Raw genomic sequence first — 27732 nt, 5'->3', positions numbered from 1 at the left:
AAAAGGCTGCGAGTGACCTTTGCCCTCCTTCTTGTTTCCGTTGTATCTGCCTCCTCCCCTCGATCCATCCCGGTGGGAGAAGGTCGGGATGGGACTTGAGGGGGTGGGCACTGTCTCGCTTCTCCCCCGCCCCCAGCAATCCCAGCGAGGGCGGAGGGCCACGACGGGGAGAGAGAGATCGGGTCTTGGGACGAATCATCCCGCTACTAAACTCTGTGCCTTGCCCTCCCCTCTCCCCTTTGTGAGGTAGAAAGGGACAGGGCAAAAGAGAGCGGGTGGAGGCGAGGAAGATGACGAGGGGGAAAGGATAAGGGAGAACCCGTCTACCAACTCTGTTAGATTGCACTCTCCGCAGCACTGTGTACCGTGTTCTGCACGAGGTGAGCGCTCAGTAAATAGGATCGAGCGACTGACTGAACGAAAGCGGGTGGAGAGAGGGACTAGAAAAGGAGGACCTGAGGAGAGAGGAAGAGAGAATCCGGGAAGAGGCAGAAAAGAGAGGGGAGACCCAAACACAGGTGTCCGGAAATACTACCCGGGCTCACCCATTAGAAACAGGTCCCCTGCTCTGAAGTCTAAAGCAAGGCGGAACTCCCAGGATTTGTGGGGAAGTGAGTGGGAGGTAAGGAAGCGTGGACGGAACCCACTCTTGGTCAGAGTCACGGTCCTGAAGGTCTCGGGGAGATTGGGGGGGCGGGGACCACCTGGGAGTCGGAAGTTGAGCGATACGACCCCGTTGCATCGTCCTCTCCCAGGCGGCTTAGTCCAGTGCTCTGTACACGGTAAGCACTCAATAAATACCGTCGATTGGGCACTTTAAAAGGTGAGCTGCCCTTCGGGGGACCGTCCGTCCCTTCCCACCCACCGCTATTCCCCGCGGGCCTAGTGGGGGTTCCCGTGGAAACTGCCGGAATCCCAGCTGCGGCTGCGCTAGGCCCCGGGAGGTGGTGGAAGTGGTGGTGGTGGTGGTGGTGGTGGTGGTGGTGATGTTTGCGTGTAGGCGGGGTGGTCTAAGGAGGCGCCACTGGAGATCCGGGACGAGAAGCCCTTCCCCTCACCCGGCGACTTAAAAATCCGTGGTCCCGCGCCCTTGGCTCCAGAAGGAAGCTCCGGCCGGCCCGGGCTCCGTGGGGAAACTGAGGCGCGCTACTCCCAGCTCCGGCTCGGGGACCGCAGATCCACCTGCCCCTTCCAGAGGGCGAGGAGAGAGGGCAGAGAGGCCGGCCAACGCCCGGATCAGCAGCCGCCCCGCTCACAGCACGTGCTTGTCGGGCGGCCCGACCCGCGGGCCTTTGGCGCCGCCTACTGGTCTCGAACGGACGCGCCAGCGGGGGAGGCAGGAAGGAGGCCGCGAGGGGTGACCCGCCTCCGACTTCCATCACTCTCCCCCTCCCCACCCCCCACCCGAGACCCTCTCGCTTCTCCTCACCGCCCCTCATCACGTCCCTACTGGTTGGGGAGCCGAAGCGGAAAGATCCATCTCACGGGACCGGCGCGGCGAGTGGGAAGGGGGGTCTTTCACCAGCTAATTGCAAGCGGGGTTGAAGAGATTAGCATCCCGGCTCCAGAACCCTTGGAGTCAAATCTGCACAAATGAAAATAGGAAGAATTTCGGTTAAGACTGTGGGGTGATGAGGCACCCATTCAGGCAAGGAGAAGAATAACTCCCTTCTGTTGCGGGGAGCGTGGGAGACGCCGACTTGGGTTAGGTGCCACTTCTGGCCGAAGGCCGGCCGGAGACCGAACCCTTCCCCCAGCCTGGGGCTCCCTCTCCAAATCCGACGGACCACAGTGCTCCCCACATTCCGAGCCCCCCGAAAGCCCACCTCCTCCGCCTTGCCCTTCTCGATGAACCCCGGGCATCTCGCGTCATACGAACCCACCTGCCGTCTCCGGCCCTTTTGCGTTTACTTCTGCCCGTATTAAGACTTCGGCGACTCTGCACCACCCAGGCACTTATGTACTCGCAACTTCCTCTAGCACTTACCGACCTTGTTTCTTAAGCACTAACTCCGATAATCTTTTTTTCTTCTTCCACCTAGCTGTAAATTACTCGAGGGTCTGTCACCCCCACTAAACTGTGAACTCCTTGAGGGCGGGGATCATGTCTGCCTATCTCTTGTACTCTCCCAAGTGCCTAGTATGGTGCTCTGCACACCGTAGATGGGTGCTCAATAAATGGATTTGGTGGGGGAGATGATGTGACTAGAGTGAACGGCAGAGGCTCCTGGAGGGTAGAGCTTTCTAGCACTTGCTTAAGCAGGGCCAGCATGATCTGAAGAGAACATCAGTCAGCTTCTGGGATCCAGGGACCTGAGGACTCAAAGAGGAAATCTCATATCAGGAGAGAACTACGGGGCAGGAAAGAATCTCTCTCCACGGCTCCCTCCAGGACTCACCTACCCCAGCCCAGATGGATATCACCCTGGGTAGGAGATTCATTTGCCTGGCACGGCCAATTCTTCCTCCAACTATATCCTTCCTCTCCTTTCAGTCTGCCCACAGACTGCCGTAACATGAGCTGGTATGGTGGGGCAGAGAAGGGTGAAGAGTCCAACGGAGCTGATTCCTCTGCAGCTCTTGGCACAGCAGCAGGAGAAGGAACCTGATGTCCCTTGACTGGCCATGGTGGTGGGTGGGGAGGGGGGCTCACCCTCAGTACAACCCCTTCTTTCTTTCACAGAACCCCTCCTTCCCGCCCAGGCCGAGCACTGGTGTTTCCTAACGGAATCCCTGACCCGCCCGCCCCCTAGCCTCCCACTTCTCCTTTCTTGTCCTTTTTAGGTTCCGTCTCCAGTGCTAATGATGTCGCCGAACGAAAAGGAGATTGTTTGCTCCACGGGCCAATCTCCATCTCAGTGGAACAGCAGCCCGTCTCTGACATTAAACTCTAGCAGAGCCTATACCTGCCATAGTTTTAACACCATCTTGCCCCTGGGTGGACAAGGCTGAGGGGACCACGTTTCATGATTTATGAATAGAGAAATATCTTCCACTCTCATTGGCAAGAGACGGGAGTCAATTGACGGTATTTACTGAGTACTTACTGTGCACAGAGCACTGTACTGAGAGCTCGGGAGCGTGCACTACAGTAGACACGATCCCTGCCCTCAAGGGGTTTCCAATCCAGCAGGGGGGTCAGACACTCAAAGTAGAGACAGGAGGAAGCAATAGAGTAGATCACATTTATATATAAATGTTCCAGGGGATTTTGAATGTGGAATCACTGAAACCTCTGGGGGCATGAGAGATTAGAAATGAATCAGGGAAGGCCTTCTGGAGAGGTGATTTCCAAAGGGCTTTGAAGATGGAGAGAGCTGTGGTTTGTTGGTTGTGAAGGCAGAAGAGCAAGGGGCAGTTCCAGGCAGGAGGGAGGGTGTGAACAAGAGGTTGAGACAGAGAGATAAGAACAAGGCACACTGATTCGGTTGGCTGGAGAGGAACCAAGAGTGTGAGCTGGGGAATGGTGGGAGGAGAGGCAAAGGAAGAGACTGCGGTCTTTAAAGCCAATGGTCAGGAGTTTCTGCTCGCTGAGGAGAAGAATAGGTAACCAATCTGAGGATTTGGAGGTCAGAGGAAATCTGTGCAGAATCACAGATTTAAAAAAATGATCTAGGCATCAGAGTGAAGTGTGGCCTGGGGAGGGGCCAGAGGCAAGGAGGCTGATGCAGTTGTCCAGCAGAGACACAAGTGCCTGGACTAGCACGGTGGCCGTTTGGTTGTTGAGGAAGGGACAAATCCTGGAAATGCTGCGGAGGAAGGGCGAAAGACCAAATGTGAGAGTTGAACGAGAGGAAGGAGTCAAAGGAAATGCCGGGGCCGTAGGCTTTGGCGACAGGGACGGTGGTTAGGGGTGTCCACTGTGATGGGAAAGTGTTCAGTGGAGGAGAGGATTTGGGAGAGGAGTTCAATTTTGAACTTATTCAGCTTGAGGTCCTGGTGGGACATCCACGTAGAGCTGCCCTAGAGGCAGGAGGCATCGAGACTGCGAGACTGCGGAAGGGAGGTATCAGGGTTGGCAAGGTAGATTTGGGAGTCATCCGCCTAGAGGCGGTCGTTGAAGCCGGGGGAAGGTTGAGCTCCCCAAGGGATCGAGTGTAAAACTGAAAAGAAAGGGGGGCAACCAAGAGGCTGAGGAGGTTAAGGGGGTTAAAAGGTTGCTAGATTTGGCAAGGACGAGGTCACTGGTGATCTTGGAGTGAAAGATTGGATTGTAGAGAGTCGGGAAGGGAGTCGGAGGAAAGGAAGTGGAAGCAGCAGGGACGTACAACCCGTTTGAGACAGCTGGAGGGTGCAGTGAGGTCCGGAGAGGATTTTTCTAGCAGGGGAGGAGAAGGAGCTGTCGCAGAGGGAGCAAGTGAAGAGGGTGATCAGGGAGAGAAGAATGGAAGCAAGGGTTTTTATAAGGTGAGAAGGAATGAGATCAGAGGCGCAGGTGTTGGGGAGGTAGATTTTGAAAGCAGGCAGATTGTTTGAGAGACAGACAAGTAGGATGAGAGAGTGGAAGTAGAGGCAGAAGCGTTCTGCAGAGGTGAGGGGGGATTTGGGGGAGCTCACGGCTGATGATTTTGACTTGGTCAGCGAAGTAATTGGCAAGGTCAGCAGGGGAAAGACAGAGGGGAGGTGCGGGCCCAGGGGGTGTGGGGGTGGGGGTTTGGGAAGGAGTTAGAGGTCTGGAATAGATGGGGGAGGGGGGCAATGGGCACGGGAGCCAATGAGGAAGGAGTAATGCTGCTGAGGGGAAAGGGGGGTAGAGGGGTAGCAAGGGAAGGTGAATTTGAAGCGCGGAAATCGGCCTGAGGCCTGGATTTCAGGGGCTGCTGGGGTGAGATCACCAGAGGGACACGGGGGCGAGGGAGAGGGATGCCATTTGTGCACCAAGAGAGGGGAGGTTGAGTAGGGAGTCCAAACGGGATGTGATGGCTCAGGGGAAGTGGAGGGGGTCAGGAGAATAAGCAGGTTAGAAGATTGTTGTCAGAGAGTGGAAATTCAGAACTGGTGAGGTTGGAGACTGCATGTCAACAAGGGAGGATGAGATTCAGCGTGTGCCAAGTAGGTGAGTGGTTGAGGTGGAGCAGGGGTCATTAGGAATGTTGACATGGATGTCAAAGTCCCCGGGGGATCAGCAGTGGGGAGGAGGAGAGAAAGGCATCAAAACTGCTCAGAAAATTGGAGGTGGGGTCAGGGGGTCGAGTAAATGACTCTGACTAGTAGCAGGCAAAACCTGTATGAAGACAGGAGAATATGGAAACCAAGGGACCCCGACGCTCCCCAGTGCCACTCTGGAACAATTTTTTTTAAAAAGCCTGCATTTATTGCTTTCGATTACAAGTGAATTGCATCATCAGGCAGAACCATTGTACAGTGGATATTCAGTCGGGGGGACAGGGCGATTCCATCTATATTAAATGAGGCGGGAGGGAAAGAGTGCTGAGCTGCCCCTTCGCCCACTCAGGATGGAACCCCCCCACACCCAACTCCAGAGGAAGGGCCCAAGTTCAAACAGGTAGAAGAAAGGAGAAGCCCCAGTCTGTGCTCTTGGGCAACGACCAAATGACAGCTGGCACATATTTCCGCACCCCTGGCCTTACCCTCCCCCAAAGAGGTAAGCCGCAGGGACTCCTTCGAGGTGCCACAGTTAGTGAGCTGTGCTCCTCAAAGCCTCTAAGAATTGGGGTTGGCAGAGGGAGGAAAGACCCCCACCCCAGGGCCTGCAGCATCTAGTGGATAGAGCCCGAGCCTGGGAGTCAGGAGGACCTGAGTTCTAATCCCGGCTCCACCACTTGTCTGCTGTGTGCCCTTGGGCAAATCATTTCACTTCTCTGGGTCTCAGTTCCCTCATCTGTAAAAATAGGGATTAAGACTGTGAGCCCCAGGTGGGACAGGGGCTGTGTCCAACCCGATTGGCTTGCATCTACCCCAGCACTTAGAACAGTGCTTGACACATAGTAAGCGCTTAACAAATACCATTATTATTATGAAGGCTAGGAGGGGTTTGGGCGTGTGGGAAACGAAGGAGCTTGCCCCACCCAGCTGCAGGCTGGTAGTCCCCTTTACCGCACTTAGGCTCAAGAACAAACTTCACTGTGGGGCCCATTTGAAAAACCCCACCCTAGCATGGAGCATATGATCCCCACTGCTGGAGGGGGCGGTGCTGCTATCGATAGGGTCTCCAGGGGATGAACTGATTGTCATAGGAACAGGTGGGAGGGTAGCAGGGAAGCCAGACCCCGGGGCCTATGACAGTGATTTCCTACGCCCAGGATTTTCCGATCCACCTCACCCCTCCTCCACCTAGACCGACAGGGTGGGGGGCCGCTCTCTTTCTTCAGGCCTGGAGACCAACTCCCGCACTGCTCGTGTAACGGACACTGCCCTCCCGGTCCTACTCTTGTTTTGCATCTCTCTGGGTCACACTTCATCGATCGGATCATCATCGGATCATGAAGCAGCATGGCTCAGTGGAAAGAGCCTGGGCTTCGGAGTCAGAGGTCATGGGTTCGACTCCCGGCTCTGCCACTTGTCAGCTGTGTGACTGTGGGCAAGTCACTTAACTTCTCTGTGCCTGTTACCTCATCTGTAAAATGGGGATTAACTGTGAGCCTCACGATGGACAACCTGATTACCCTGTATCTACCCCAGAACAGTGCTCTGCACATAGTAAACGCTTAACAAATACCAACATTATTATTATTATTTTATCTTCCCCCGTCCACAGCCGGTGGGACGAAAGAGCTCAGGGCCCTGCTCCCCAAGAGCCCTGGCTAGTCATCCCACCGCCCCCATCCCAGTGGGGCTCGTAACACATCCCCAAGTCTGTCGAACAGGAGCCAGTGAGGGCCCGTCCTGACCTGAGGCCAGTGGCATCAAATGCATTCCTTTCTCACAGCTGGAAAATCTCTCCGGGGGTTCCGAGCATTCCGGTGGATGGGTCAGGTCCAAGAGGCTCTCAGAGAGCTGACCCAGAGAGGCAAAGAGCCAACTGCACAGGTGGCAGGGGCTCGGCTGGGGCCCGGCAAAAGCTTGCCTGGCTCAGCCCGGAACCTCCCATCCAACCCCGCGAGGCGCCAGTTGGCTTACAAGTCTGCAATTTTCCATCCCTTCGGAGACCGGGAACGACACCGGCAGCACGGGACGGATGAGGAGTCTTCGGCAGACCAGGGCTAGAATCAGAACTCCTGGCCCTAGAGAACCGTCCCTCCACCCCACACCTCCCCTCCCGCCCCCCGATGCTCTCTCAGGCTGGCCAGACAACTGGAAAAATTAGGCACTCACCTCTTTTTCTTGTGCCCAGCTCAAATGCGTAAAAGCCCAAGGGAACGGGCAGGCACAGACTGAGCAAGGACAAGTTAATGAGATTCCCAGAAGTCTTCATTCGTGGCAGGCAGAGCTGCCAGAGCGGGCAGCGGGCAGAAGAGGAGTTCAGTAATTAGAGCCGCAGCTCGCTTTCCTCCTCACACCAGCTGGGTCCCTTCTGCCCTCCCTCCTAGAGATACCCCCGTGGGGGTTGGACCACCAACTCCACCGGCAGAGGAAGTTCTGCAGCTTGGCCGGGTCTTTTCTTTCAGGGGAAGGGGCCAGGTGCGGGTGCCCGGATCCTCATATCGAGGCTCCGGAGCAGACTCCGGCAACTCCTGGCACACAGACCGGAGGGGAAACGCGCCCCGGGCTGCCCTAGCTGGACGGTCAGCCTCCTCCGCCCATTTCGAAGTTCGGGTCCGCTCCGCTGGCTTCCGTTCTGCTGTCCTGGGGGCACCCCCCTCAACACTTATCCCAGCTCCATCCTCTAGATTATAGGCTCGTTGTGGGCCGGGAATGTGTCTGTTATATTGTTTTATCATACTCTCCCAAGCGCTCAGTACAGTGCTCTGCACACAGTAAGCGCTCAATAAATACGACTGACCGAGTCGCAGATACATCACAGGAGCAGAGGAGGTGGTGTGGAGACTGGAAAATGGTGGTGGCTGGACGAAATCCCACACCTACGCCTCACTCGCTGTTTCCACGTCCCTTCGGTTTGGCACGGACGCCAGAGAAGGGTCACCACACTCCCCCAGCTCCTTGCTGGAACCTCGCATTTCCAAGCGCGCCAGGCCAGAGAAGCGAATTGCAATCCGCTGCTCCCTTAGAGCTACCTGGATGGGCAACACTGCCCCCTGGGAAAGGCGCAGAAGGATGGATCACCTTTTTCTGAGAACTCTGGCTCAACTTCTGCTGTGCTCCAATTGCCCCTAACGCTGGGGACCAGGCAGGGCACAGAATGGCAGCACCCGATACCATCTCCGGTGGGCAGAGATGAAGAACGGGGGCCGGGCGGAGATCGACCCAGGCGGGGCCCTGTAGCCCCATAGTCCAGGGTGCCCTAGGAACTTCAAATAAAAAGAGCAGCCTCAAACAAGCAACCCCTCACAGTGCAGCTCCAGTGACAGTATAGAGAACACCCGCGGGTGCGGATGTACACAAATCTGTGCCCTCCTGTTCCCTACTGCCCGTCACTCCCAATCCCTCCCGGCCCCGGCACTCCCCCCGCTGCCCCAGCCTCGGGACGCAACCTTCCCCGAGCCACGCACGGTTCACGTAGGCTCAGAAACTTTTCTTCCACCCAGAGCCAGCAAGCAGAGGCTGGGATGGGATGGAAGTGATCTCTCCGGACCCTTGATGAGGAGAAAGTTACCCCGGGGGGCACATCCGCGCTCCTTCCCCATCCAGGATTTGCGGGGGGGAGGGAGGGGAGAAGAGGTGTGTGGCCAACACAACCGCTGCAGGAAGAACTCTGGGGTGGGGGCCGGGGGGGTGGAGGAGGAGAGTGGGAGAGCTTGTCTGTAAAAAAATAAAGGTGTAAAAGCACCTGGACACCACCGAAGATCATGTTGTCTTGTGGTCAGGGTGGCTCTTTAGCTTGTGAAACTTAACACTGTCCATTTTTTCAAAGCGTTTGCCACAATGCTCGCAGGTGAAGTTGTACTGCACCTCCGACGTGTGCTTCTTCATATGCCAGTTGAGGGAGGCCCGCTGCCGGCACTGATAACCGCAGATCTCACACCTACGGGGAGGAGCAAGGGCGGCTATGGCCTGCAGCAACGGCGTGGCCTAGTGGAAACAACCCGGACTGGGGAGTCAGGGGACCGGGGTTCTAACCCTCGTTCTGTCACTCGCCTGCTGTGTGACCTTGGGCAGGTCACTTGACTGCTCTGTACCTCAGTTTCCTCCTCTGTAAAATGGGGATTCACTCCCTGCTCTCCTTCCCCTTTAGACTGTGAGCCCCACATGGGAGAGGGTCTGTGTCCGACCTGATGATCTCGTATCTACTCCAGTGCTCAGTCCGGTCCTCGGCGCAGAGTACGCGCATCACGAATGTCACAATTATTATTATTATTAGCTATCGGGGCCCCCAGGTCCCCACCCTGTGACTGCGAACTAACTCCTTTCTTCCTCCCTCCCGTCTCCTCCTTTAGTTCACCTTCAGTTTCCTGCGGATGAGGATTTCCCTCCAGACCCCGAGGGAGGCCTGGGAGAGCGGACAGTCCCAAGGTTGTCAATCCATCTTCCTTTGAGCTGAGGTTCACGTAGAAGGTGCTTGACAACCCACCCCCATCCCAGCCCCGTGAGACGGCCCTGGGGAGCTGCAGCAGCTGCCATACTTACTGTAGAGGAGTCTCGCCCGTGTGTGTTCTCCGATGGACCTCCAGGTGATTCTTCCTTTTGAAGGACTTCCCACAGGTCTCACAGGTAAATTCCCGAATGCCTTCGTGGCGGGGTGGGGGCAAGAAAGGGCAAAATGATACCGAGGGCTGCCTGCACACCGGATGGGCCAGTCTCGTGTGGGTAACAGCCTGAACTCCAGAGTCCAGCTCCAGCCCCGGCCCCTCAGGCAGACCCCTCACCCACGGACGCCCGACCCCTCACCCAGAGAGTTGATCTGGGTGGAGGAAGAGAGGATTTACCTGAGTGAATGATCATGTGCCTTCGCAGGTGATTAGATAAGTAGAACTTTTTGCCACAGCCGGGGTGAGGGCAGACTTTTGTCTTCCCTTTTCGATGAACAAGGTTAACGTGATTCTGGCACGCGGGGAGAAGTGGGGGAGAGGGAGACAGAGAGAGAGAGAGAAAGATAGGGAGAGAGCAAATATGACCTGTGACCTTTGGCCAATATTGGCTTTGGACACTCAGCCGCCCCACCATGTTCCACGGGATGCCATCGTGTCACGTTTTGCGCACGTGCCATAACCTAAGGATGCCAAGTGCAATATCTGGTGCAAGAGTGTTTCTCAGCCGTTCCCCTCCACCGCCAGTCTCGGGTGGATGCTGGTCTCACAGCCTTGGGGCCCTCAGAGTACCGTGGGGTCCATGCTGCGGCAGCCCCCGGAGTGGCCACCCCTGCCCAGAATCAGCCCAGACCACCACGGATGGGATCCGGGCAAAAGAGGGGTTCCTCTTGCCCCTGCCCCATACCGGGAGTCCATTCAATGTCAGGGAATAACTCCACCCCTGCTGGAGTAGGCTCTGCCAGCCCGATCCACGGCCACCTCTGCCACCCCCGTGGCACAGATCCCGGCCCGGCCTGAGCAGTGGCACTGTGGAATGGCTATCCTGGCTTCTCCCCTTGGCGAGGGGCTTCTTGTCTCCTTCCCATCTGGGGCCGAAACGGCCCAAACCATCGGCAGGCAGGGAAGGCCACCCCGGAGCTGCCAAGGCGCACCCTCCCGCCACACCACATCGGGACCTGTGAGCTGCAGCGGTGACTGCTGCAGACTGCTGACTACAGTTTTAACCCTTCACAAAAAGCTAGGGGTGCGGGTGAGGGTCATAACCACCCCTCAATCAAGTGCCCCGGACAGCTCGGCCCCGAGACCAGGACCGATGCCTCACGATCAGATCCCTTCTATCCCACTGCCGTCCTTGAGCAAGGCAGCGGCCATCTTGGGGAGAAGCTGCAGGGCAGCCATCTTGGAAAAGGGCCAGGGCCGTCTTTGAGAGAGGCTGTGCCGTGGCCATATTTGAGAAGGGCCTGCAAGCCTGCCTTCTGCCACGTAGTGCCCCGAGGCAACCGTTTACCTTACTTACCGCTGGAGGCCGGCCTTGGCCAAGTCCTCTCATGCCGCCCAGCCCAGTCTTAACGGGAAGGTTGCCTCCTCGCTGTATGAACCCTATCCCAGCTATCCTGGAGCTGGCAGCCAGGCTGCAGGAAGTTGGGATTTCAGGCCCAGCAGACTCTCTGATTTGCTCTGCAGAGCCCAAGTGAAGTGGAGGATTAAGCAATTATCCAATTGATTTCCTCCATGTAGTCAGTCCAAAACCAGATTGTTCAAGCCCCAAAGTGAGTTTTTTGGCCCAAATTGCCTGGTTGGATATTTTAGATGGAGCTAGTCAACCGGATAATTACTGCCCACCCGCCAAAACACGCTTCTCGTGCGTAGCACAGACCCAGGCCGGGAGTTCCCAGGAAGTCCCCATCCCCACTGACAAACCCCACTAGCTGGTAAGCGCCCCAAGGGTGAGGACGGTGCCTTTTACTCTGAAGCCACGCTCCCAAGCACCTAGTACGTACGATGATCGGCACACAACAGGCGTTCAACAAGACGGCCGAACGAACTACCTTTTCCTCCTTAACTGGCAACCCAGTGCCAATGGCACCCGGGACCCGAGTACCAGCCCTGCGCCCAATGGGATGTTTCAGGTTGGAATCCGGCTTCGGTCAGGGCCGGGACCCCAAGCCCTAGGGAGAGGACTCCCCGCCCAGTGGGGCTTTTTGAGAGCCTGCTTGAGGGGTGTAGGGCATCAAATAGCCAGAGGGGAGTCCAAAAATGGCAACCAAAAAGGGATGACGAATAGCAAACAGGGTCGGACGCTTCCCGCAGTTGGAGTGGGGGGGAGTGAACGCACTCTTTTGAGGAGGAGGAGGAGGAGGACGAGGAGGACGAGGAGGGGAAGGAGTTGGGAGCAGGCCTTGCCACTTAACAAGGCAAACGTCTAAGGAGACAGTTAAGGCTGAGACATCCACCATACCTGAAAGCTACTAAGTGCTACATAGACTTGACTGCATCCTTCATATGGACAGTGGAACATCTCCAGCATGCCGTCAGCATCCATCACCCGACCCCGCTTGCTGCGCCTCCTCCTGGAAGAGAGCCGGGAGGAGAGGAGAGGCGGACCGATGAACCTCTCTGGGCAAAGGGTCCGGGGCGACTCCCATCCTTTGTCCCTCAGCAGACCCGGTTAGCTGGCTGGAGTAAAGTGAGATCCGGATCCATGGGCTGATCTTCCTCCTCCACCCGCCCCCGCCCCGGCCAAGATCATTCAAAGCGAGTGGCCGTCGGGCCCAGAACTCAAGTGTTTCTGGCAGCCTGGAGCACCCTGCCACCAAGTCCGGAGAGCCAAGGTTTAAACCAGGCACCCGCCCTGTGCCGGCAGGGCGTCTCCCACGAGAACCGCCGGCAGGGAAGGAACCACACTATCCTTGCCCCGATGCTCAACACCGAGACACTCAGAGACTCGGGCTTTGCCGACTGCAGCAAGGAAGCCATTTTGAAGCCACCCAGGAGAAGCTGCCCGAAGCTTCGTCCGTCCCATTTCCTCAACGCTTCCGCTGCCCACCGGGGCCAGAAGCACTCGCGGCCCCACGCACTTCTCTGGCTCTTTAGGAATCTCGTAGATGATGGCCGACATGTCGCTGCCGTCCATCTCCTCCGGGTCTGGCTCGGCTTCAGGCTCCGCGTCCCCTCGCACCGTGTCTAGCCCCTTCTGCCTCTCCAGTTCAGGAGGCGGCGGTGGCAGAGGCTCCTCTTTCTCCTCTTTTTTGAGGACGTAGAGGTCTTCCTTCTCTGTGGCCGAGGAAACGGGAGCGATTAAAATGCTACCCGGCGATCCGAGCCTACTGTTGGAATGGGAACCGGGATCTCTCTTGGTACCGGGAAGGATGGGATGGGATGGGATGGGGTGGGAGGGGAATGTGGGGCACGGGGAGAAAAAAATCCCTCCTGGGGAAGAGGTGGTGACCTAAGTGCCCGCAGGGTGCCCTTGGTATCACGCGCATCTGGACCTCGGTTCCCTCATCTGTACAATGGGGATTAAGACTGAGAGCCCTATGGGGGACAGGGACTGTGTCCCACCTGATTATCTTGTATCTACCCCAGTGCTTAGAACAGTGCCTGGCCACATAGTAAGTACTTACCAAATATCATAATTAGTATTATGATTATTATCCGGGGACCTCTCCGGTGGGAACCTCTCCTCTCACCTTGGAGAGCCCCGCAGTTCACCCAGAGAGGGCCCACCCCATTGTGATCCATGCCCAGCCCGAGTGGAGCCCCAGCCTCCCGAAGCCACCCTGGGGCCGGGTTGGGCCAGAAGCGAGCCTGCCTCAAATGGGAGGTGGCGTTCCAGCCAGCCCAGCTCGGGGAAAGGGGAACCCGCACACCTGTGGCAGCCGCTCCTGGCTCCACCCGGGTTCGTTTCGGAGTGCGTGCCCGAAACGGGGTGAGATGCCGTAGGGCGCACCCGATCCAGGCTCCGACCGGTCAGGTTCGGCTTTGGGGCCAGCTCCCGGAAGCCTCTCCCACCTCCCTGGAGCGGGGCAGGTTCCCGGCCCTGAGCCGAGGCCTAGGCAACCCCAGGTTAAACCGGCAGCCTGCCGCCCCGGGGCAGGCAAGGAAATGGAGTGGGGAAAAAGGCTGGTAGGGAAGCTTTTGCATGAGCGGGCGAGGAGGAGATTCTGCCCACCCCCACTTCACACTCCAACGGGGGCAATTTGACTCCATCCATTTTCTAGAGAAGTCCGGTCTTCCCGAGCCGCCCCTGATCTAAGAGAGGGGCACATTGGGTACTGCCCAGAACAGAGGGACAAGGTGGTCTGGGCACCTCCCCATCTCTCCCCGCCCCGCACCATCCATCCGGAGAAGAGGGGGATTGGGGGGGGGGGAGAGAGAGAGAGAACAGCACCTTTTTTTGTCTCTATACACTCCACGCTCTCCACCGTCTCCATGCCGCCAGTCTCCCCGTTCTCGGGCTCCGTCTGGGTGTAGGCCGCCACCCCCTCAATCATGGTGCAGGGCATCTCCTCCCCTCCGCCGCTGGTGACGTTTAAGTGGATGCTCTCAGTGGTCAGGGCGTCATAGCCGGGGCCCGCGATGATGATGACCTGTGAGCCTTGGACCATGCCCTGCATGGGGCAGCTAGCCGCCACCACCTCCCCCAGGGTCTCTTGCGTGACATTCTCAAACAAAGTGCCGTGTCCCGAGCCGACCTGAACGGGCACAGGGACACACACCACCGTCTCCACGCCTTCGGTCCCGCCGGCCGGGGGGTTGCGGCAGACGGCCGCCCCCTGCTCGGCGGTGAGGTTCTCGATATGGTGCTCGAAGGGGATGTGGACGCCGTCCTGAGTGATGAGGCCGCTGCTGCCCCGGTCCGGGGCCGGGACCGGCGGGGGCTGGGTCGATCTGGCCTGCCGGCTCTCGGGCTGCCCCTCCGCATCCGAAGCGGAGGTTTCGTTGGAAGAGTCCGAGCTTCCCGCCCCCAGGCCGTTGCCCACTGCGGGGTCGAGGGAGGAGACGGTCACGGCGATTCGGGTGGGAAGAGCCCGGCCCTTCGGTTAGCCGCGGCCAGCTCGGCCTGCTCCCTCCCCGGCCCCAGTGGCCACCCCAGTGATCCCGGAGAAGGGAAACGGCCGGGAAAGGGGAAGGAGGGGTGTGTGGGCGGGACTTCCTGACACTAGGTCAGATGGCAAAGATGCCCTTGTGTGAAAAAGCTAAGCACCAGGCTTCGGTCCCCCCAGGTAACGGGCTCCACTTCTGGGTGACTGAAGGCCCCTGTCATCTGATGGGGGCCGGGCCCCGTCGGCGTCCGGGCACTCGGGCCGCTCCCAGGAGCCTCTCACCTTTATCGCTCTCATTCTCGGAGTCGCTGAGCGGCTTCAGGGGTGAGTGGAGGTCCTGGAAGTAGCGGTGGCCGGCCTCACACTGCCACACCGCCGTGGTGTAGAGGCCAAAGGTGGGGTCCAGCTCCGACAGGTGGGGCTCGTAAGGGCAGCGGTTCTTGTGGTCCTCGTACCAGATCACCATGTTCTTCAGGCAATTCACGTTGCGTCTCCTTCCTGGGAGGGAACGGGGAGAACACAAGGGAGAGTAAAAGATGACGAGGCAGCTGGCTCCTCTCTCCCGAGGGGGCTCAACTCTGCAAGCTTCCCCAAAAAGGGGAGACGGAAGCCAGTGAGCCCCCGAGTTAGGCAACGGATGGAGCCTTTGCCCCAGTCAGGGGTAGCCGGTGGGTATCGGGAAGGGTTGCCGGGTCTGACCAGATGTCCCAGGCCGGGTGCTGAGGCGACGCCGAGGGGTGCGGGACATACATTCGAGACGGCCCGCCAAAATTCCCCACTTCTCCCGCCCCGCTCCATACGTTCGCCAAACCCGAGCGAGAGAACGGACTTTACAGCGAGGCCAGGAGAGGTGGAGAAGACATCAACTCTGGATGTGGATGTGGCTTCCTGGCTGGGTGCCCCAAGCCCTGAACCCGATACGGGGTTCTGAACGGCTGCACGGGACTGGACACGCGGCTGCACCCGAGGCTGTCCGGGACCAAACGGAGAGAGGCACTTGGAATTGGGTGGAAGTAGGAGGTGTGTGTGGAGGGTGGGCAGGGCTGGGGGCGGGGGGCAGGGAAAAAGCGGCCAGACCGGGCCACTCTTGCACTCGCGGCCCCTGGGCTGGAGGCTTGTTGCTTTGAGTCGCGTTCGAGCCACAGATTCACTTGCCCTGTGGCCTCCCCTTCTTTGTCCCTGAGACCTTTGACCATCTGGGGACTGGTGAGCATTTTCTTCCCTGCGATTTTCTCCCCTAGCTGACCAGTGACCTACGGCCAGAACCCTAAACCCTGCCCCCCACGGCCAACCCCAAGAGCAGAGGCACGGCAGGCACCAGCCTGGGCCCAGAGCCTCCAAGAGCCAGTGGCCAACACCCAGTTGGTGAGCAGGTGAGATCATCAAGGGGGGGCCAACTGGGGCCGGCAGAGGCCACTACGCTTGCCCAAGGGCCCCATTAGGGGCCCAAACCGGGAGCCCTGGTTTCCAGGTCCAACTGACCACCGGGGCTCTTCCAGGAACTGGCAACACAATCCAATGGAGTCCCAGCTTCTGGGCCCACTCCCCTGAAACAGAACAGAGGGAGCTACGGACCGGACAGTCCGGAACGGAGGGATATTTCCCCCTGAAATCACGAGCGCGCTTATTCCCAAAAGCGAGACCCCGACTCTTCGAGTCACAGCCATTGGAAGAGTCGGCATCAGATGGCCTGGAAGGCCTGACAAAGTGTCCCCGGCCAGTCCCCGGCTGGGAAGACTTAGCCCAGCCTGGGATTTTTTTTTTTTTTATGGTATCAGTTACGTGCTTACTACGTGCCAGGCACTGAACTTAAGCGCTGGGGTAGATACAGGCTAATCAGTCGGAAACGGTCCACGTCCCACATGGGGCCCACAACTCCAATCCCCATTTCACAGATGAGGGAACTGAAGCACAGAATTGAAGTGACTTGCCCAAGGTCACACAACGGCCAAGTGGTGGAACCGGGATGAGAACCCAGATCTTTCTGACTCCCAGACCCGTGTTCTATCCACTTGGCCACATTGCTTCTCTATCCCCTGACGGTGCTTCCCTGTGATGATGGTATTTGTTAAGCACTTATTATGTGTCAAACACTGCTCTAAGCACTGGGGTAGATGCAAGCTAATCAGGTTGAACACAGTCCTCATCCCACATGGGGCTCACAGTCTTAATCCCCATTTTATTGTAATTAATAGTAATAATAATAATAATGGCATTTGTTAAAAGCTTACTATGTGCCAAGCACTGTTTTAAGCGCTGGGATAGATACAAAGTAGTCAGATTGTTCCACGTGGGGCTCACAGTCTTAATCCCCATTTTAATAACAATAATAATTTTGGTATTTAAGCGCTTACTATGTGCCAAGCACTGTTCTAAGGGCTGGGGTAGATACAAGGTAGCCAGGTTGACCCACGTGGGGCTCACAGTCTTCATCCCCCTTTTTCAGATGAGAGAACTGAGGCCCAGAGAAGTGAAATGACTCGCCCAAGGTCACATAGCAGACAGGTGGGAAAGCTGGGATTAGAACCCAGGTCCTTCTGACTCCTGGGCCCGTGCTCTATCCACTAGGCCATGGCTTAGAGGGAGCAGGACGACGCCCTACCTGCTCCCTACGTCCCCTGAGCACAAGCTGGTCGTCAGGGGAGGATCTGGGCTGACTTACAGAACAACAGGGGCATCAAGAAACGGCCGCCCCCCCGTTCAAGGGTCCACCGGGTCCCGGGGCCAGGAGAGAAGGCCACACACCCAACCATTTCCATTTGCGGTGAGTTTCGTTTCGGAGACTAAAGGAGACTCCAGAACCTGAACAAGGCTCCAAGGGAACAGTGAGGCGGTAATAATTTATAATCCCTGTGGTATTTGTTAAGCACTTACTATGTGCCAAGCACTGCACTGAGCATTGGGCTAGATAGATACAAGATCATCAGGTCCCACATGGGGCTCACAGTCCAAGCAAGAGGGAGAACAGGTATTGAATCCCCATTTTGCAGAGAAGGGAACTGAGGCCCAGAGTGTGAAGTGACTTGCCCCGGGTCACTCAGCAGACGAGTGGCGGAGCCGAGATTAGAACTCAGGTGCTCTGACTTCCAGGCCCGGGCTCTTTCCACTAGGCGTTGCCTCAAGAACACAGAGCAGCTCATTCGTTCTGGGGCAGGAGGCCCCAGAAAAAGGCCATGACGACAAAGAACGTTACGGTACCGGCGAGGGCCGGACACAGTCTTGAGGGTAAAGGAAGAACACTAGAAAAACTTTGTTTTTTTTGTTTTTTTGTTTTTAAAAAAAAAAACACCCCAAAAAACAAAAACCTTATTGCTCTGACCCAGATCTCTCTCTGAAAATGCACTAATACTTGGCAATTCATGAAATTTACTTGTCCAATATGCCAGACCAAGAGGCACCAGAAATCTCAGTCTACCATGAATAAACACAGATTTTCTGGCCTAAGAATAGGACTGTGGCTGTTCTATTTTTGGAGGAAAATCCCAAAGGAGCTGGGGGATGATGATGGTGTTCCTCGGTTCATTCGAACCAGTGCCTTCCTACTGCGGTGAGATTTTTAATTATAGATTTATGTGGCCTGTTGTTTTATTCTGAAGTTACATCTGTCATAGTGTGGGATTTGTATTAGAGATAGCGAGATGTTACCATATGTATCTTTAAGATACCTATCTACCTATCTCTCTCTCTCTATTTATGTACTAGGTGCCTTTATTGTCACCTGAAGGCTTTATGTTTCTTTTCTCTCACTCTAACATCTGTGACCTTTTTTTTCTTATTTCTATCATTAGTGTCCGTTGTGGTCACAGTCGGTTCTCGAACAACCTCACGTGACAGGGAAGAGCGTAGTAACCATTTGGCCAATGGAAATTAATAAGTTAGGGGGAGGGTGGCTCAAAGAGCCACCGCGACGGATACTTTTCAAAACCAATCCCTATATTACTATGACCACCACCAGTCTTTTTTTCCCCTTATGGGGAAAATGTTAAGCGCTTACTATGTGTCCAGCGCTGTTCTATGTGCTGGGGTAGATACAAGTTAATCAGGTCGGACACGGTCCCTGTCCCACACGGGGCTCACCACCTAAGTAGGAGGGAGAACAGGGATTGGATCCCCATTTTTCAGTTGAGGAAACTGAGGCACCAAGAAGTTCAGTGACTTGTCCAAGGTCACCCAGCGGACGAGTGGCGGAGCCAGGATTAGAACCCAGGTCCTCTGACTCCCCGGCCCACGCTCTTTCCATTAGACCACGCTGCTTCCTAGTTGAATGCTTTCCCCCTTCTCCCTCCACTTATGGTTATTTTACCGTATTAAATCCTAAAATGTTTTGAGTGGTTAACAGCAATATTTAGACGGTCAGATATAAACTTTTGAATCTAATTCTGGTTCTGCCAATTGCCTTCTGGGTGGCCTTGGGCAAGTCACTTAACTTCTCTGTGCCTCGGTTTCCTCCTCTGAAAAATAGGGATTCAGTGCCTTGTTCTCCCTCCTACTTAGACCATGAACCCCAGGTGAGACCTGATTATCTCGTCACTACCCCAGTGTTCGGAACAGTGCTTGATCCACGGTGAATACCGTAAGCGTAATAACAATAATAATCCAATCCTAAACAAACGGGAAATTAATTCTCTTTGACAAGCGTCTTGGTCATCACAGAGTCTAACGTTAGAGCTTAAATGGTTTGAATTGCTGTCGGAAAACGAGTGTTAACATTTTAGATAAGAGCATGGGTTAAAACTTGCTTTCTGAGCGAAGTTTGGAGTCCCAGCCTGACAGTTTATTAGGTAGATTAAGAGAGCCATTATGTTCTCCGTGGACGAATTTAGGTTTATAAACACCCCGAGCCGGATTTCTGCTAAATGTTTGGGAGTGATAAGGCTTCTTCCTTTTTTCTCCTTAATGCCTTTAAAAATAAAAGCCGTGTGAAGAAAAACACAAGCTACTGAGTACGATACAGAAGAGAGAGGCAGAGGCAGAGGCTGGGAAGGGTAGCGACATCACGCTTCGACCAGGGCCACATACACGCATGGGACCATATCCTTTTTGTTGTTGTTGTTTTAAAGGGGTGCCAATTGAAGTGTTTTAAACACTTCCTAGCTGCCAAGCACTAGGGTAGATGCAAGATAATCAGACTGGGCACGGTCCTTTCCTACATGGGGCTCACAGTCTGAGCAGGAGGGAGAAGAGGTACTGAACCCCCATTTTACAGATGAGGAAACTGATGCCCGAGAGCAGTACAGTGACTTGACCAAGGTCACCAAGCAGGCAAATGGCAGAGCCAGAATTCGAACCCAGGTCCTCCGACTCCTAGGCCCGCACTCTTTCCACTCCTCCACCAAGGGTACTTGTGTCAGCGGGGGTGGGGTGATGTCCTAGCCATAACAGAAGGGCGTTGTGGGTATTATCATCATTACGCTCTGCGCTAAGCGCTTAACTCTGTGCCAAACGCTTTTCAAAGCGCAGGGGTAGATACAAGTTAATCAGGTCGGACACGGTCCCTGTCCCGCCTGGGGCTCACGGTCTAAGTAGGAAGGAGTGGGGTCTAGTCCCCATTTTGCAGATGATGAAACTGAGGCCCAGGGAAGTCACACAGCAGACAAGCGGCAGAGCTGGGATCGGAACCCAGGTCTTCTGGCTACCAGGCCCCGGTTCTTTCCACGAGCATGCTGCTTAGGGTGGAAGGTTCCCTAATTCTTCTTCAATTGCCCGCTAGCCAAGTGGCATAATGACAACAGACTTTAGAACCGGCTGCACGTGAGGAAGCCGGGAGACAGGAGAGACAGCAAGCATTATTTACGTGACTTTTAATGACAGAGTAGGGTCCCGTCAGCCCGCTCAATTCCCCCCTGGGGGCCAGGGGTGGCTTGTAACCAATGTCTGCCTCCCAGATTGCGTTCTTCCCCTTCCCTTCGAACAGCAGGAGACATTTTATTGAGACAAACCGCAGGGAGCAGAAAGCTGCAGCCTCCCCAAACCTTGGACGAGTCACTTCACTACTCTGGGCCTCCGTTTCCTCATCTGTAAAATGGGGATGAAGTATCTGTCCTCCCTCCCCCTTAAACTTGGGAGCGCCTACGTGGAACGGGGACTGTGCCCGCCTTGACGATCCGGTCTCGACCCCAGCGCTCAGTACGGTGCTTGACGCCCAGCGAGCCCTTCACAACTTCCGCTATCGTTCTTCTTATCGTTATTCTACGGAAGAGGCGAGCTTGCTTCAGTAAATCAACTGCCGCCACCTGTCGTGGCCGAGGGCTTCCAATCTGTCCGCCGGCTGTCTCCCTCTTCTCCGACGCCATCCCAAACCCACCTTCCTCGCCACTGGGGATGTCCCTCCTTCTCAAACCTGCTCCCTTCCCTTCCTTAAAGTCCTTCTCAAAGGCCCCTTCCTGACTGATCCCCCAGCATCCTAATACCCCCCCCTTTGGCTACCTCCGCTACACAGTCATTTCTGCTCCCTTGTGGCAGACGTCTTCTTGAAGAATTCCCCGTTCCATGACGATCGCGTTAGCACAGCCACCGATTCAGCGACAATCAATGGGCTAGGGGTGGGTACTCTTTTCTTTTGTTTTTATGGTATTTATTGAGCGCCGACTGTGTGTCATACACTGTTCTAGGTGCTGGGGTAAAGACAGGATGATCAGGTTAGACACTCCCTGTCCCCCACAGGGCTCACACACTGAGTTGGAGGGAGGAGGTTTTAATCCCCATTTTACAGATGAGGGAACGGAGGCCCAGAGGCCCAAGGTCTCGCGGCAGACAAGTGGCGGGGCCAGGATCAGAACCCAGGTCCCCTGATTTGAAGCGAGCATACTGTTCCAGCCCCCTCCGGCAGATGACAATGATAATTAAAATTATGCTATCTGTTAAGGGCCTACTACGTGCCACACACTGTACTAAGCGCTGGGGTGGATACAAGCAAATCAGACTGGACACAGTCCCTGTCCCATGTGGGGATCACAATCTCCATTTTACAGATTAGGGAACTGAGGCCCAGAGAAGTGAAGTGACTTCCCCAAGGTCACGCAGCAGACAAGTGGCAGAGCCGGGATTAGGACCCGTGACCTGTCTCCGAGGCCCGGGCTCCATCTACTAGGCCATGCTGCTTCTCACCCTTTCCTCGCCCTGCCAAAGGAGCACACCGGTCTCGGATCCAGGAGACCTGGCGGCCTAGGCCCGGCTCTGCCCGGAGCTGGCTGAGGCGGGCAGAGGCGGCCCGTGCCCTTTGCCATAGCCGCGGCACTGCCCGCTGACCGGCTCGGTGCCCTGCGGGCCCCAGCGGGAACGTGGCCGGCAGGGGGGACCGGCCACTAGCATTAGAATCGTTTTTGGGGGTTACTTTTTTTAACGGTTTTCGTTAAGCACTTATGACGTGCCTGGAACTGTAGTAAGCGCTGGGGTAAGCTGGACACAGTTTGTGCCTCACGTGGGGCTCACGGTCTTAATCCCCATTTTACAGATGAGATAACTGTGGCCCAGAGAAGTGAAGTGACTTGCCCGAGGTCAAACAGCTGAAGAGTGGCACAGTCGGGATGAGAACCCAGGTCCTTCTAACTCCCAGGCCTGGGCTCTACCCTGCTTCGGTTCTTCTGGGTAGAGTCCCAGGCCTGATTAGGCCCGAGGCGCCACTGTTCTTCTGGAAGACTTCCATTGGGTGGTATCCAAATTGTGCAATGAAAACACATTTTAGCCCACATGGCACAATCTGCTTTCTAAAGTGCTTACTTTTGGAGTTGTTGTTTTTCCACGCTTACTTGTCCACTTGTCACCCCCATTCAATTGTAAGCTTGAGGGCGACTTTCCCGACTCTGCCACTTAATAACCGTAGTATCCGTTAAGCGCTTACTATGTGTCAAGTACTGTACTAAGCACCGGGGAGACAGGTACAAGATCATCAGGGCCCCACAAGGGCCTCACAGTCTAAGTACTGGGGGAGCACAGGTACTGAATCCCCATTTTGCAGGAGAGGGAACCGAGGCCCGGAGAAGTGAAGCGACCCACCCAAGGTCGCCCGGCAGAAAAGTGGCAGAACCGGGATTAGAACCCAGGTCCTCTGACTCCCAGGCCCGCGTTCTTTCCACTAGCCCACGCTGCTTCCCTGGCCACTTGCCCGTTCTGTGACCTTGGGCAAATCACTTCACTTTTCTGGGCCTCCATTTCTTCACATCAAGTGGGGATTCAATACCTGCTTTTTTCTCTCTCTCTCTCTCTCTCTCTCTCTCTCTCTCTCTCTCTCTCCCTCAAATCGGGCCCGATACCGCCTCCTCTGAGTGGACTGTCTCGGCCCAAGGTCCCATCAAGCGGGGGACTCCAAAACCGCGCCTCAGACCAAGCCGATCGATTCGCAACCCTTGACCGCCTCGCAAAAGCTATCTGCCGGAGGCCACTCACGCCCCCGATCATTCCAGAGCAGGTCAAAGTCCCGTCGGCTCCGATTCCCAACTGTGCTTTGGGCACCGGAGTCTGTTGACTCCAACGCTACCGACGAACAGCTTGACCTTGCGGAGTCAACGGGACAGGAATCGGACTGGGTGGGGCTCGGCCCGGCCCCCTCCTCCCTCCCAGACTTGGCTTAACCCCGTTGACTCGCGGGGGCGGCACGACCCAAAGGGGGTGCTCCCCATGGTTCACCCGCCGTCCCAGGAAGCGCGAGACCAGCTCCTCCCCAGCCCCCAGGGCTGGCCCACCACCCAAACCGACAGCCTCCTCTCCCTTCCTGTCTCCCTCCATCCTCGCCTCAGGCCGGGCTGGGGAGTCAAGCCCACTGTCAAGCCAGGAGATCTGCCGCATCTTGCCTCCCTCCTGCCTCTGCCCATTCCCCGCCCCAGCCTGACTCCTCTTAGCATGGCTTCCGCCTAGGGAACGCTACGGGCGCCCTCTCCTCCCGGGAGCTCGAAAGCCCTCCGCCCTCGGAGATCCGGGTTCTGCCATCCCTCCCACCAACTCCGGTCCTCTGCCCCGGTCCCCCCAGCTCCACCTGCTTCCCCCGCGGCCGGAATCCACGTGCCCAGCAGCGGAAGTGCGGGACGAAAGCACCGGCAGCCGGGGTAGGAGCCCCCAGGGAGGGAAGCCTGGCCTACTTCTGTCTCCGACTTGACCTCGCCCCTCCCTGTCTCTGAGACGGAAACCAGAAAAGACTCGGCAGACTGAGGCGAACCATGCAGATGGCCAAAGCGGGAATACACATTCACACAAAACCAGTAACTCTGCCTCGAACAAAGGGCTGGGTGGCCAGCTTCAGGGCAGGCAGCCCCGTCAGAGAAGGTGGGCGGGGAGAGAGCCAGGGCAAACCCCTCTGCCCGGTGGGGCGGCATTAAACCGGGAGGCTTTCCGATCCCTCCCGAGCAGCCGGCGGTGGCGGCTGCCGGGGGCAGCTGGGCCCGGCCCGGTGCTCGAACCGTCTGATCCCTTTCTGAGGTCTCTCAGAGAGACACCTCCCTAACTACTCTCAGGGCAAATTGGATTCAGAGGAGGATGAGGAATTCACTTACTTTTTTTCCGCTTTGGCTTTTTGGGGACTTGCTCCCAAGGTTTCCTGCAACAGAGAGAGGTGGTGGTGAGTCCAGGCGGAAGCCGCCTCCACCAAAGGCCGGCTTCCCAATGCGCCTGGCTACTGGGCCGGGTTTGGGCACAGAAAACAAACCCCGGGCCTGAGAACAGGACGGTGGGTGTCATCTTCCCAGGGCAAGCAGCCCCCAGGGCTAAGCGGCCCCGATCCTTATTCGGGAGCCACGGTCCCTGTTGGAACCCATCGGCAGCCCCGCTCCCGCACAATTCTCATGTGCAGAAGAAAGGGGCGAGACCGAAGGAGCTAGAGGGACAGGGAGAGACAGAGAGACAGAGAGAGAGATCGATCTGCCAAGTGCAAGCCTCGCACCCACATACCCACAGGCTGGAGCCTCAAACTTCTTAGAAGGCTAAAGAAATCACCTGCAGGTGGAATTCACCACCGAGTCGCCAGATGGATGACCTAAGCACCCCAGCCTAGAGTTCTCCGTCCCTGAAGGCAGCTGAGCTGCCCTGGAGATTTTTTTTTTCCCCAAGTTGTTCCAGATAAGAATCTGCCAAGTCCAGGTAAGGTCAGTGGATCTGTTGCCAGAGGAGAATCGGGAGGCAGAGAGACAGGATGCTCTTAAGCGGAAAGTTAGGGCTTACTCGGTCTGCTTCACGACCAATAAGCAAAACCGCAGCACAAAATGGGAGGGGAGTCAATGGAAGATTGTTGCAGAGAAGGGTCCAAGGAAGAGGGAACTCCCTGCTTCACACCTCTTGCTCCCTGAGAGAGTAGCGATGGTCAGGTCACCCACCAAAAGTCAAGTTGACCGACCACGGCAGCTGAGGAGTTTGGGGAACCGAGAGCAGAAATTCAGTGGCTTCGGCTCCCCTAGTTTCACCCGGGCGTGGGGGTGAGATCGGCCAAACTCCGGGACTTCGGCCACTGTGGCCGTTTCAGCTTCAGCTGGCCGGCCCCTTCCTCCCCGTCACTGACTTAAAAACCCGAGGCACCAAACCTTGCTCCGGTCCCGAGTCCGGACTCTTTGGTAGACCGAGAGATGTACCCCGCTGAGGTGAAGCAAGTAGGCCTAGCAGTGGTCCAAAGAGCCAAGCCAGTTCCTGGTCAATTCAAAGGGTCCACTGTTTTTCCGAATAAGAGGAGATTGACTGCCCCTGGCTGAATCGAGCCCTTCTTGGCTAAAGACTCTCAAAAGAGCTAAAATGGAGCCCGGTTCTACCACAGCCCTCCCCACACAGGGCCGCCCTCCCCGATGGAAAGCCCCGATCGGCTAAAGGTTTATCGGCTGATCCTAAAACCTGGTTTTCCAGAGGTCCTTCTTCCCAAGAATGAGAGCATGTCAGTTCTGAGAGAGTCACAGGGAAAGGTCGAGAGGAAACACCAAGCCCCCCAAGAGGGCTTCATCTCGACTTGGTGGAATCCGGTCAGGCAATGGATTGATGAACACAGACTATACCGATTGGGACCCATCGCGCCCCATCAGCGGGATCCACTACACCCACAGCACTCAACAATAGGCATGTCTTAGAGGCGATTTTTTGGGGGGCAGGGGGAGCGAATGGGGATGGACGGGAGAGTACATGAAAAGCCATCAGGTCGGATGAAATCACTTTAATATTACTTTGGGATATGACGCTGGTTCAAGTTCTATGGAGAGTCACCGCAAGTTTTTCCCTCCCTCTCTCGCGCACACACAAATCCAAAGAAGAAGAGTGCCTCCACACCGCCTAGGAAGGTTGGTCACCTCCCCTACCCAGTTCTACTGGTTGGGAGGGCGAGGGGAATCACTGAGGCCCTAAGGATTTTGAGCTTTTCTCCCGTGACAGCTGCTCGTCCACTTGACGGAGAGCAGGCAGGGGGCCGGAGGAGCCGAGTCTGCCGAGGGGGAGACGGGACGGTGCCAGGAAGAATGGATGAAGAGAATGAGATCTTCACGTGGGGCGATCGCTCTCCGGGGATGCCGGAGGAAGGGAAGGAGGGGGAATGTTGCCTCCTGAGATCGGGGGAAATAAGCGAAGGGGGTCTCTCCTAATAATAATATTGGCATTTGTTAAGCGTTTACTATGTGCGGAGCACTGTTCTAAGCGCTGGGGTAGATAGAGGGTAATCAGGTTGTCCCACGTGAGGCTCACAGTCAGCGTAGCGTGGCTCAGTGGAAAGAGCCCGCGCTTGGGAGTCGGAGGTCAAGGGTTCGAATCCCGGCTCTGCCACTTGTCAGCTGTGTGACTGTGGACAAGTAACTTCACTTCTCTGGGCCTCGGTGACCTCAACCGTAAAATGGGGATTAGGCCTGTGAGCCTCATGTGGGACTTGATGACCCCGTATCTCCCCCAGCGCTTAGAACAGTGCTCTGCACATAGTAAGCGCTTAACACATACCAACATTATTATTAATAATAATAATAATCCCCATTTTACAGATGAGGTCGCTGAGGCCCAGAGAGGGAGGCAAAGGAGAGGGAGGGGAAGCTTCGGGGCTGCGGCTGCTGCCTGGGCCAAGACGGAGCAATATTCTAAATGGAGATCGAGGGGAGTGGGGGTTAAAGTGGGCCGCCGCCGCCGGGATTTGCAGAGCAAGAGGAAGAGCCCGGCGGAAGGGAAGAAGTCACCCCGGGCGGACGGAGCCGCGAGAAGGGAGGGGTCCCGGGCGGGCAGGGCCTCCCTCACCCGTGCCGACCGCTGCGCTGGCCCCGCTCCAGGGAGATGAGGTAGGCGGCGAGCTTCGCGTCGCTCCAGCCGCTGCGGCGCCGCAGGTCCACCCAAGGCCCGTGGGCCTCGCCCAGGTAAACGCGCCGCACGTCGTACTTCTTCCGGGACTCCAGCCGCCGCCGGGCCCGGTCCGACTCGGTCAGTCGCGGCCGGCCCCGGGCCTTGCGTCCCGCCGCGCCCTCCTCCGGGGCCTCGCCCCGCTCGGGCTCCGGCTCGGGCTCCGGCTCGGCCTCGCGCTTCGGCTCGGGCTCCGGCTCCCGCTCGGGCTCCCGCTCCGCCATCCCCCCCTTCCCTGGTTACCGGCCTCCCCTGTTGTTAGGAACCCGGCCGGAAGTGGCGAGGATTCTCATCGCCCGCCGAGAAATTTTTGGCGAGCCGTGGGTCGCCCCGGCAGCGCGAAAGATCTCTCGCGGGCATCCGGTGCGCATGCGCCCAACCGGTCCGGTCTTCCCCCTGCCCACTCGGGGAGGCGCTCAGGTAATGGTGCCGATCAGGTGACCCCAGCCCTTCCTCGGTGGCTCCGTCGGCCTCCGTCACCTACTAGTTTAGGGACACTTCTCGCTCAGCGCCTAATAAGGTGCTTGGCTCAGAGTCGGCGCTTACCAGCCACCATCGTTAGACTGTAAGCCCGTCAAAGGGCAGGGACCGTCTCTATCTGTTACCGATTTGTCCATCCCAAGCGCTCAGTACAGTGCTCTGCACATAGTAAGCGCTCAATAAATACTATTGAATTCTTTCCTTCCCCGAATTCCCCTCCAAACGGCTCCAGGTTCAGCACACAGGAGGTCTCCGGTCCCCCCCGACCCCTACCTCTCCCAACGAAGGGCCCCCCGCTCTTCCAAAAGACTGCAGTGGTTGCCCATCCACCTCCACATCAAACAGAAACTCCTTTAACGCACTCCGTCACCTACCTCACCTCGCTC

The 27732-nt window shown here is 56.8% G+C and overlaps 1 protein-coding gene across 1 annotated transcript; it reads right to left on the bottom strand.

Moving 5' to 3' along the window:
- On the bottom strand, window positions 1–27190 carry ZNF653 (zinc finger protein 653). Its single transcript, XM_029053352.2, has 10 exons — window positions 26768–27190; window positions 24079–24122; window positions 14876–15091; window positions 13939–14529; window positions 12626–12821; window positions 12007–12118; window positions 9945–10059; window positions 9646–9745; window positions 8849–9043; window positions 1–1585 (listed from the first exon to the last, which is right to left on the bottom strand). The coding sequence occupies exons 1-9, from the start codon at window positions 27088–27090 to the stop codon at window positions 8866–8868; spliced, it is 1875 nt and encodes a 624-aa protein (XP_028909185.1). The 5' UTR covers window positions 27091–27190; the 3' UTR covers window positions 1–1585; window positions 8849–8865.
- Between the last annotated feature and the right edge of the window lie 542 nt (window positions 27191–27732).

The sequence above is a fragment of the Ornithorhynchus anatinus genome, chromosome X2 (assembly GCF_004115215.2).
Source record: "Ornithorhynchus anatinus isolate Pmale09 chromosome X2, mOrnAna1.pri.v4, whole genome shotgun sequence".
NCBI classification, from domain to species: domain Eukaryota; kingdom Metazoa; phylum Chordata; class Mammalia; order Monotremata; family Ornithorhynchidae; genus Ornithorhynchus; species Ornithorhynchus anatinus.
This window is presented reverse-complemented; position numbering and strand designations above follow the sequence as displayed.